The sequence below is a fragment of the Tupaia chinensis genome, unplaced genomic scaffold (genome assembly GCF_000334495.1).
Source record: "Tupaia chinensis unplaced genomic scaffold, TupChi_1.0 Scaffold149921_1, whole genome shotgun sequence".
Classification (NCBI taxonomy): domain Eukaryota; kingdom Metazoa; phylum Chordata; class Mammalia; order Scandentia; family Tupaiidae; genus Tupaia; species Tupaia belangeri.
The window spans coordinates 475873-488249 of record NW_006209765.1 but is presented as its reverse complement, the minus strand read 5'-3'; the positions used below and the strand labels follow the sequence as shown (position 1 = coordinate 488249).

Sequence of the window (12377 nt, the reverse complement as noted above, 5' to 3'; positions counted from 1 at the left end):
CTTTAATTTTCCTTTTTATTTTTCTTCTCTGTTTTCTGTTCTCTTTTTTTCTTGCTATAGGACATGTGCATTCACCAGAGAGAGACAGAGAAAGAGGGGAAGTGAGAAACCACCCCCCTTCACAGAGGATAGACACATCATCTTCTCTCCTCTACTGTATTTTCTCTTCTATTCTCCTCTCAAGATTTTGGGCACATACAGAGATGTGCCCAGTGTGTTTTTCAGGCTGCCAGGTCTGGGACCAAACTGCAGAGTCAACCATGTGGGGTCCAGTGCCTTAGCCACCACACCATCTGCTGGCTTAAGAGTTTTAATAGTACATGGGAGGGAGTGAGCAGCAGTGGGTAGTATTGTGGTTAAGATGCTGGATTCCCACATGGCTGATCATGGTTCGAGTCCTGGACTTGGCAGCTTGCTTTATCACTTTCCCTCTCTCTCTCTTTCTGGTGAGCACAGGTGCCCTATAACAAATTAAAATAAATAAATAAATAAAAAACAATTAAAAAAATAGCATTTCAGGGAGCCTTCTGGACAGGGAAATTGCAGAGACTGGAGCTAGAGGAGAATGGGGTTTAATTTTTTATTGTGGAGTCTCACTATAAACATTTAGGAGAGGAGGTTTGTCACTGTAGCCATTTCTGTTGTTTGTTTTCATGGGCTTTTTTTTTGCGCTTGTGCACTTCTTATCTGGTCTGGAGAACTTGAGTGCTAGTAGGAGGAAGCTGTAGGCATACCCAGTGTGGACTTTGAAGGTATGAGCATGTGCATTGGGACAGTTTTGCTCGTACTTTTGGGTGACTCCAGTGGAAAGTGAAATATTGGTCAACCAGCTGAGAGGATGCCTATGTGGGCATGTGTTGTGAGAGAAGAAAATTAAATATTCCAGGTCCTCTAATGACGGTTACGCAGCAGAAGTCAAATAACCTTCCCTATTGCTTCCCGGAGTTTAGCTGCAACTCCTGACAATGGTGGGTGATGTGACAGATGCCCTTTTCATTGGTGTCTTGGGACTTCCTGGTCACATCCACCTGATCACCTATAGCACTACCTTGTAGAGCTATTATGAAGACTAAATGTTTTACTATTTGTGAAACAGTTAGAATAGTGCCTGGCATATAAGTGCCACATGAGTGTTTAAGAAATTAAAAACAGTTAAATGAATAGTGTGCTGAATAGAGCAGTTCTAGGGTCTGTTAGACATGTCTTCCACGGAAGAGGGTGATTAAATGATCTGAGTGCCAGTGGGTACTGAACCTAAGGGGTTCAGCCCTAGGCACAATTTTGAATATAATACATTTATAATTCTTATTCCCTTTAGAAAAAATATGAACTGTATTCTTTTGGGAGGTAAGCTTTATTCACTATTCAAATATATGTATGAATGGTCTTCAAAAAGTTTATGGAAAATGTGTATTATGAAATAACTATGGATTTCAGAATTTTTTGCACTAAAATACATTTATACTTTCATTCCAATTTTCTATAAACTTTTAAAACTTTCTATAAACTTTTCTATAAACTCTCAAATATGCATGTATTTAAAGTCTCTTTTTATTGAGTTACTACCTATTTCAAGGCAGATGTCACATTCTGGGGACACATGAAAACAATTTTAATTACTCTTTCCAAAATGAAGCTTAACTTTCCGTTGGTGAGAGGCACTACACACAATATTTGTTTAATTGTAATGGAAGAGTATTCTAAAGGGCAAAAGTAATGTATAAGAGGAGTCCCAACCTAATCTTGTGGATCAAGGAAAGTGTCATTTAAAAAATGATATTTAAGCCTAAGAACTGAGAAGTGAGAAGTGTTGGTTAGGTCAAAGGTTTGGCCTTAAAGAGGGGGAAGCATGATTTAGAATGATTTAATCTTATGTGAGACCCAAAAAAGAAGAAAAATACTATCTTTCCTTAAAAAGGAAGGTGGGCCCAACAAGTTGCATGGTGGGTAAGGTGCTGCATTTCCACATGGTCAACTGTGGTTCGAGTCCAAACCCAGTAGCTTAAAAATCACCCAGGCACGCTTACATGTGTGCCATAAATCCCAAGCGGAGAATGGAGAAAGGATTGTGGCATAGACATCCCCTTGGGAGAGGAGTTTGATTTTTCACTTTCTCTCTTCCTGTCTCTCTCTATCTCACTGGTGAGTTCACGCACACTATGGCAACACCCTCCCCCCTGAAAAAGGATGGGTGTCCAGTACTAGATATTTTACTTGTTTCCTCCAAGGGGTTACTCTGTTGATGTTATATCATTTTACTAACATTACTCTGTTGATGTTATATCATTTTACTAACATTAGAGAATAATTCTTAGTGGAAAGGAACACTTTATGAAGAAAATTATGTTAGAATTTTAAGGAGTGGGTTGGGCTCCCGTAGGCAGACATAGAGGATAAGAAGCTATAGACCAAATGAATTTAGCAAGTCGATAGAATTTGTTTTTTCTTAGCTCACTTCTCTGGCCTTGTGAAAGCATACCATGAAATCAGCTGCCAGAACCATTTACAATAAAGTTGTCCTGTTTACAGGTTTTTTGATAAGCCGTTTTTATTCTTTAATAAATAAGAAACGACACTATTGTCCTCTACAAAATAGCGGAGGTTTTACTTGAACAAAATCTGTTTGGAAATGTTAAGCTGGTTACACAGAACTAATATTCCTCAAGGTGGTCATTCTCTCTGGATTAAAGCTGTGAAACAATTGTGGCTCCTGTTACAAGGAAAATTACAATGGACCATTATGAAAAGGGACAAAAATCTCTGTTCCCAGAGGGGGACTGACAAGCTGAAAGTCCTCCTCTACATGCCAGCACAAAAGACTGATTGCCTCAGATTGTTTGTTTATGTAAATCCAAAGGGTACCATTAATTCTGCAAGTGGGACTGCTAGGCAACAAAAAAGGAGGTGATTGGCTGGATCTTGCTCATGGGCTGGAAGCAGATCTGACAAATCCTATTGCTTTTTTTCTAAGCTCTGTCTGGACACCTTTAGAAAACCAATCTTGTTATTATGTTCCAAAGTGAGTCATTTGTACTCTTAGAGTAGGCGTTGGACTACAGGACTCCCAAGAAAAGCATCTACTCACTCAGTTTCCCCAAAGCTCTCTCCAAATTAAACTCCACTGAGCATCATGACAGATGTTCCAGCAACCTTCAGTCAGGCTGAGTGTAATGGGAATAAACCACCTGAAAATCATCAACAACCAATCACTAAAACTGATGAGGACACTGCTGATATGGATGGCACCCCACCATACCACAGGGTGGAACCCAGTCTTGAAGATCTACCCACAGAAGGAAACCAGAAGAAAAGTGGAAATTTACAAGGGGATACGCTGAGTAACTGGTCTATGGATGAGGAGATTCAAAAAGGTAAAGTATTTCCCTTCTCCTGAATTTGCTTTTTTGTCTTATAAATCCACTGAGAATTTTATTTGTGGTAAGCTGCTACATTAGGAATTATCTGGACACCCCCAAATTTGGCCCCTTGTTCTAGTAAGGCTACATAACAGAAGGGCCAAGCCTCTGCCTCTGGTTGAATTCAGGCTTGTCTATTTGGTAGCTCTGTGACCCTACACAACTTTGCATCATTCAGGTTGAGTTTTTCCACTGGAGTACAGAGTAATAGTACCAATATTTGTAAAATACTTAAAAATTACTGTGTTGGTTAAATGTTAACTGGTTATTATTATTATTAATAGCCCATTATTATTTAAATAAAAAATAGAATATTAACATTTCTTTCTAAAAATACCTGAGGATGTTTAAATTCATGGCCTTATGTAAATATTAAAGGAGTGAGTATCAATCAATAAATTAAATAACCATTAAATAAATAAATGGAATCAATCAATAAATGAATCAGAAGAAACAAATAGTAATTTTTAGTGTTCATAATTAAAATGAAAGAAAACTACGTAGTGTCTAAACTGATCATTTATTAACCCTTCAACTCCATATTTTTCAAATGCTAAACTGCAAATCTTGTATTTTTTTCCAGAAAACCCAGAAGAGAATCTCTTCATTGTTCATAAAGCTATTACAGATCTTTCTCTCCAAGAGACAAGTGCTGAGGAAATGACACACAGAGAAGGTAACAGGAACTACAGTATTGTATACAGAAATTGTCTGAATGGATGTGGATGACAGTTTTTGCATGGGTTGTGAGTGTGATATTGAAAAGCAATCCAGGAAATGACTTCAAAATCCCAAAGCTGCTATGAGCAGATAAGAGAGTCTTGACTTATCTGTGGGTTCCACCTTAGAAAGCATTCCAGATGTTTCAAAGCTGAGACGGCTTGGATTGTTGTATCTGATTGGCAAACCAATGTGATATCTGTCTTCTAGGAAGTTAGTCCATTAAATCAACCTTTTTGTTGTCATTGTTGATTTGGCACTTCCAAATCTGTGTCAGACACCTTGTGAAATGTAAATGTTTCAAAATCAGGTTTATCCTAGAAGTATACTAATGGCAGGTAGTTTAAATTAATCTTATATATGATATACTCTATAGCAAAATTCTGGACCTCTGATATTCAGTGCAAAATGGTTAATTCTTTCTTGTGAAAGACAGCTTCCAAAATGTTAAAGTTAATTTTCATTGTGTTCGTTAAGAAAATGGAGGGGAAAAAAAAGAGTATTGAAGTGACTATATTAAATTTTGAGGAAGCACAACAGATTAAGAAACAAAATTCTTTAGCCTTTTCTTCTAAGAAGACATCTACATTTAAGCAGTTTTCAAATAAAGTTCTGGATAAAATCTATTACTCAATCATTCCTTTTCTTATAGTCATAAACATCTTAATTTGAAATAAGATGTTTATCTAACAAGTCAGCTTCTTAAATTTAACTCATTTAAGTTAGGTAGGACTTTAGGCAAAAAATTGAAGAGACTTTTGGCTGAAATATTAAAACATCACATGATATAGAAGATTCCAAGGAGGACATGGATGTGATTAGCAATTTCCTGGATTTACTTTCTTTGCCTGGGCTTGTCTCAGAGAGTTTATTCTAACCAATGTGCAGACATTTAAGGAAAAACATAAAAAGCTATAGCCACTTTTCTTTTTTTGAGAGATTTTTTTTCCTAAAGGGCACATGCACTCACAGGAGAGTCAGAAAGAGACAGAGAGACAGAAAGTGAGATCCCTCCCCACCAAGGGGGAATGGCCACACTGTAATCCCGTCTCCTCCATTCTCCTCTTGGGATTTTAAGCACACACACACACACACACACACACACACACACACTTGCATGAGTTTAAGCCTCTGGGTCCAGGATTCAAACCATGGTTGACTACGTGGGAGTTCAGCAATGTAACCATTATGCCATCTGCTGGTCCCAGCTATATCCAGCTTTTTAAGCTATTATATAATCAGAGATAATATTTTAGATTTATGACCCACAAAATGAACTAAATAACTTCTTTGCACTAATCTTTCTGCTTCCAACATAACTCAGAAGCATCTAGAACCCTTTTTAAATTTCAAATCAGGAGATACACTGTAAACAGTTTTCTAGGACCTTACATTTTGATCAAGTAGAGAATGAAATCAGTCTGCATTTTAAACTAGATGGACTTGCTGGTGAATTTTCCCCTGGAATGAATCTTTTGAAGTGTAATCAGGCATATTTTTTCCCTTTGTGATAGAGGTACAGGTGCTTTTTATGATCACAATGGAAAACAGAGATAAAATCTTCAAGAGCATGCTTCTGGATCTAAAAATTTAAAGATGCTAAAAATATTGAAGATAATCTATTACTTAAATTCAAGGAATAATTTCATGTATGACAATCCCATGCCCGAGTCATAGATAGTAACAGAAATATCAGTTTCAAAGAGTAATTTCATGTATGACCATCCCATATCTGAGTCATGAATATTAACAAAGTTTATAAAAAAAAAAACACCAGTTTTTTGGCTCTTGTGGGTAACAAAACAAAGCTTAAAATCATAGCATTCTAATATGTGTTTTTGTATAATATAAAGAACACTGACTGAATACCAATGATCTTATAATAGTTCTGTGTAACTAGTTAAGGGTGATAATCTATCTTTACAAAGAGAAGAGGAAACAAAAGGAACTAAAAAGAACTCAAAGAGTACTATGGATAAAAATGGACCTGAACATTATTCAGAAAGTAGAAAATTGTGAAAGAGAAGGAAAAAGAGTAATCTTGCCTTTAACTTTATTTATTGACCTATAGAGTATTGAAAAAGCATGGTGAGCCCAGGTCTGACAATGGGCATAACTCAGATGATATTTTAAAGTCATGTACACTGCAGACTGAAACGTCCCAAAGAAGCCCTTGAGGGCTAAAAGCTCACAGAACAACCTCTGCTCTCTTATAATTAATTCTTAGCATGCCCAGTAAATATAGTTGAGAGTTTAAAGATGTGATCTGGCTGGTTAAAAAGTAATGATTGCAGTGAAGTAAGTATTTTAAAAGTCACAACATGGTGCCAAATAACTTGAATCAATTAATTGTCCTCAGGAATGTGTCTAGAACAACAGGCTAATCTAGCATTGTGTAGATTAGACCTCAGCAACGTTTTGAAATCTTGATAGAAAGCAGTGGCAGATTTTAGGCCATATTGAGTGTGATGTGTTGGGCTTGGTGTTAAAGTCAGGTCAGCACATGGGTCTGATCGTCTGTGATTCCTGCTCCTTTTTTACACCTGCGTACTTTAGAAAACTCTGAGACTCGTGGTGTCAAATGCCAAGTACTACTCTGAGTGTGACCAGATGTTGAACAGTTACCATTTTTACTACTGGAAGAAAGAATTTCTCCTCCTAAAGTATTTTCCAAATTTTTCTCGAGGTGCGTGTGTGTGTGTGTGTGTGTGTGTGTGTGTGTGTGTGTGTGTATGCGATAGATCCAAATATTTTATTATTTATGTTCCCATATCCAGTTGTGACAGGCAGATAGGAGTTTAAAAAGTGTGTCTTGGGGCCAGGTGGCATGGTCTTTAACGAGACTGGATCCCGCATGGCCAATTGTATGGTTTGAGTCCCAGTTCTGGTGGCTTAAAAAACATGCAGGGCACTTGTGGATGCACGTGTTCCCAGAATCTTGAGAGGAGAATGGAGAAGGAATTGAGATGTGGCCATCTCCCCCTGGAATGGGAGGGTGATTTCTTACTTTCCTTATCCCTCTCTCTCTGTGAGTTTCTCTGATGTGCGCATGCACCTTATGACAAGAAAAAAAAAAAAAAAAAGGCAAAACAAAAGTGTGTCTCAGGGAATACCAGTCTGACAAAATACAGTAGTCCATGACAATAACATTCCATGATCAAGTGAGTTTGGGTTGCCAACTTTCTTGGAAATTTACCATACTGATTAGTATTTTAAAGTCTTGGATAAATTCCAAGAAAGCTTATTTAATTGTCTTTAAGGCAATGTTTTCCAAATTAATTTGAATGTGTAAGCCATTTGAGTGTATAAAGCATATTGGTAACCCACAGAATTCTATCCCATAAAACACATGTTGGGAAATGATTATCAGAAAAATAATTTGGAGAATAACAGCTGGTATTTTGGCATATCTGCACATCTCAACTACCAATTAATTTTGCTACAGGGCATCAGTGGGAGAAGATTCCTCTGAGCAGCAGTAACCAGGAAATAAGTAGACAGAAGGAAAGGATTGCCAAACAGTCTCTGGAGGAGAGAGAAGATGAGGATAGGAAGAAGGCTTACCACGCAACTGAAATTGAATGGTTGGGATTTCAGAAACCCAGTCAAGTTGACATGTCGCATTCTAAACATGTTGATGAGCAAGAGGTTTGGGATGAAGAAGTTAATCATGATGACAATGATGATTGCAATGATGATGAAGATGAAGTCCGAGTGATAGAATTTAAGAAAAAACATGAAGAGAGTTCTCAGTTTAAAGAGGAAGATGATGTGAGTGAGGACTCTCCACTGAGCAGTCCCAGTTCCCAACCTGCGACGCCTGACGAGCAGCCAAGCTTAGGAAAGAAGAGCGATATTTCCAGAAATGCCTATTCAAGATACAATACAATATCCTATCGGAAAATCAGGAAGGGGAACACCAAGCAAAGAATTGATGAATTTGAATCTATGATGCATTTATAAGCTAACTGGAACTGAGAAATTCTCATGCCCACTAAAGCAAAAGCTAATTAATTCTGTTATCTTGTGATGCGTCTTTCTATGCCTTGAGTAATCTTGAAAGATGAGGAAGCTTATTCTGTTTCACTGTAGAATAATGTGAAATTAACCTTAGACAAAATTCAGTCTGGTAACCTCAAATCCAAAAGTGTTAGATTCATTCTTGGACATTTGCTTTTTAAAAATGTCACTAAGATAGTCTTGTGTGATAAGCACTAAACAGCAAGCATCCCTGGGGAATTGGGCATGATTTGATTTTAAAAGTAGCAGTGCTGAGAAAGTTCGTCATCAAATGAAAGAGGCAACTGAAATGATTCCTATATTTCTTTTGGAGTCTTACACTGCAGTGATGAAAAGTCTGATATTAAACCTCTTTGATTTTTAAACATGGTTTTATAGACTTCTGGCAATAAACTTTCCAACACCATTTGGCTTTCCTATTATTGTCAAAAAAAAGTTTTAAGTGGTTTTCCTTGGCATCTATATAGTCGACGTTCTGTAAGACTTCTTCCTAGGTGTTACCATTCACTGAATTTCCTCACTAGAGGGTGAGCAATTGTCAGCCAGGAGTTTTGTTTGCTAAATGTTGGCTTTATGCTTTCCAAATGAATTAAACCCATTGTGAGGTTGATACAGGGAGGGGCAGGGAGATTGGTGGGCAATAGACTAAAGAGTTATGTTGGATAGTTTTATTTGTGTAACTCAAAATAGAATCTTGTCTAGCACAGTTAAAGTAATTAAAAATGAAAATGACAGCTTTAGCACAATTTTAAGAAAATGCCCCTCTCTATTACCACACGTTCTCTTATTAACAGTGTCTCAGAATAATTTTCTTTCCTTAGAAACCTGAGACAACGCTAGTCATAACTGTACTAGTTACTATGAAAATGGAAATAATTATCTTAGAATATTTTCAAAGTAGAGTGTGAGCATGTATTTTTAGTGAGAAAGCTCTGATAGTGGTTGGGAATATATAATTTACTGGACCTCAGCCCAAATGAAGATGCTTAAAATTGTGCTTGGGAGCTTCACTCAAACCAATGTGTCAAATAATATATTGAATATTTATGAAAAGAGAAAATCTATATTTATATTCTTAGATAGTTTGTTCCACAGTTTTATTTCATGCTTCCATGTACATTACTCTGAACTTTCTGTCACCACAGATAGGATATGTTTTAGCCCTGCAAATAAAAGACAATTCTTTATTGTCTGAATGTAATACAGTCTTCATTGTACTATTCAACCCTTTGTTTATTTCGTTTTCATTTTGTTGAAAACCCTGAGCTAGCCCTTCTTAGATTATTGCTTATTTATGTGTAACAAATCCCACACATTCTAATGGTGGCTTCTTTAATTCTTCTTGGTCATATAATATATTTCCATAGTATCATATGCTATTATTTAGTGCTTATGAGACTCAATTTTGAATTCAAGAATAGAAATGCTCTTTCTATTCTTTCAAACATGATGCACAAGTACAATTTCCTGTTTAATTTGGATCTTCTAAATTGTTCTACCTGGTCAACCTGTTTTCCTTCTGGATTACTGATGACCCTGACAACTTTCTACTTAACTTCAGAGCACAGCATTATGTTAACTATCATGTACCAAGACCTTATTGTTAACCTGCCTTCAAGAGAACTTGTGTTTTAAGTTGTTTCAACAAAAGTGATAAATTCCTGTGGCAGGTAGGTGACATGGCAAAGCAACTGGCTCTTATGGAGCTCTGATATACAGGAATTGGTCTTTTTAGCTTTGTGCTTTGACCAGAAAATTAACCAATTATGAAAGATTCTGTCAACAAAGAATATTTCAGAGTATGTTCAACTAGTAAATGTTTAGTGTTCATGGATGAGAGAACATAAACTATTTCTTGGCATTTATGTCCATTACTCTATATGCTATTTTGCACTAGGCCATAGTGTTAAGTGATCTTGAGTGACACGGTGGTGTTGGATGGCTGTTCGAGTCTTTGTAGCCTGGGAAAAACAAGAGTCTGCTTCAGATTGCAAAAGGAATATTTAACATATTTGAAACCCCCATGGGACATGATTAAGAAAACGAATTAGTAACTAACATGAAAGTTGACCTGAGCTTTTTTGATTCAAGGATCAGGAGTATCAAGGATTCTGATACTTGGATGGAGAAAGAATTGTTTTATTGTGCAAATGCTGATATTTCTTAAATGACTTTTTGTTTCCTTTGTTGTTGAATGAAAAGGAATTGATAATAGTCATATTTTCCTCTCATTAGAAAATTTACCTTTCATATGTTACATTCAAAGACACAGAATTTGCCAGAACGTATCCATCTACCCATTCATCAGTTAACAATTTAAATAAAGAATGCCATATCTGACTTGCTCTCAATAAAAATTTTGTCTTTATTTCTTGTTTCTAGACTTTCTTTTCTTTTCTTTGTTTTAAAATTAATTTTTTTTCTTTCCAAGAGAGTTGCAAAATCACCAGAGAAAGACAAAGAGAGAAAGAGAGAGAAACTGAGGATGTACCCCCCATGGGAGTTAGTCATGCCACAATCCCTTCTCCTCCATTTCTCCTTTTGAGATTTTAGGCATGCACACATGTGTGCCTAGAGTGTTTGGCTTCTTAAGGGATTTTTTCCCCCCTTAGATCATATGCTCTGGCAGGAGAGAGAAAGTGAGAGGGAAAGTAAGAAATCACTCCCCAGGGAGGATGATCACACTGCAATCCCTTCTCCTCTCTTTCCAAGATCTTGGGCATGCACATACATGCTTCCGGTGTGATTTTCATGCCACTGGATCCAAGACTTGAACAGGGGTCATCCATGTGGGAGTCCAGCAACATAACTGCTAGACCATGTGCTGGCCCCACTGGAGTGTTTTTTAAGTTGTCTGATCTGGGACTCATACTGTGTGTTCAGTCACATGGGATCCAGCTGCCTTAACTACTGCACCAGCAGCTGGTCCTAGACTGTATTTTCTTTAGTTGCCTTTTAAAGTCTAGAAAAACCCTGTACATGAGCAGCTACTGAGGTCAATAATAAATATGTCTTCAGAAATCAAGAGAACATTTTATTTTAAAATATTTGCAATATTTATTACCCCCCAAAATTTAAGATATACATGAAATTACAAAAAAAAATTCTGGTGGTAGATATGTAATGTACATGAAAATTTTATATTATTAAAAAAATTGAGATGTTTTATATGTATCCTAATGCCTTCAAACATATCTTTGTAGTCATGAAGGTAATACATTTCAACTATACTGGTGCTTTTATAGTAATTTTTTCTGCATATTTACATGGAGTAGTACATTAGGCATATTTTCAACTGGAGTATGGCCATTTATGTTTCTCAACATGATAGGGAAAACATTTACAATAGAGATTATGGAAAAGGATGAAATACCAGGATGTAATGAAGAAGAAATATATTTGACCATAAGAGAAAGGCAACCATATATATTTCATATATATATATGTTAAATATGTGTGTGTGTATGTGTAAATATATATATGAGATGTATTTTTAAATTTGCTATAGGGCAAGTGCACCCATCAGAGAGAGAGAAAGAGAAAGAGAGAGAGAGAGACAGAGAGAGAAAGTGGGGAAGCACCTTGCAGGGGTGATGGCCATTCTGCAATTCCTTTCTCCTCCATTTCCCCAGGATTTGGGGCATGTACGCAGTATATGCACCTGGTCTATTTTTCAAGCCTCCTAGTCTGGAGGTCTGGGACTTGAACAGTGCAATTGGCCAAGTAGAATCCAGCTGTCTTAACCACCAGGCCATTGACTGGTCCAACCACTGCTCTCTTTTTTTTAGCTTTTCATCTTTTTTTTCCCCCAGATTATTATTCTCATTGTTTTTATAAACATTCAATCACTATATATCATTTTTCTTGCAAATATAATTTACCCAACATAAATTACTTTTCAGACCAGTCCAGTTGAGAATACTACATGCTATCATCAACGGGTAGTAAACCGTTTCCGTGTCCCACTGAAGTCATGTCTCTCTATTTGTTCTCTTGCTATCCTTCTCTATATGCTTCCCTTCTCCTGCCCTGTTCTACACTGTCTTCATGATTGCTAACTATTTTCATTGCTTTTATGCTCTCCAATATTTCTATCTCTACCATAAAGTGTGAATAGTGAGTATATATTAAGTGGATACACACAATATCTTTCATATCCTGGCTTGCTTCACTCAGCAATAGATCCTCCATATCTGACCACTTTCTATCAAATGCTAGGGT

General features: G+C 36.7%; 1 protein-coding gene across 1 annotated transcript; it reads left to right on the top strand.

Moving 5' to 3' along the window:
* Nucleotides 1-2950: 2950 nt before the first annotated feature.
* Nucleotides 2951-10454, top strand: ERMN (ermin). The gene is made up of 3 exons (XM_006171585.3): nt 2951-3371; nt 4000-4092; nt 7582-10454. The coding sequence occupies exons 1-3, from the start codon at nt 3131-3133 to the stop codon at nt 8097-8099; spliced, it is 852 nt and encodes a 283-aa protein (XP_006171647.1). The 5' UTR covers nt 2951-3130; the 3' UTR covers nt 8100-10454.
* The last annotated feature ends 1923 nt before the right edge of the window (nt 10455-12377 follow it).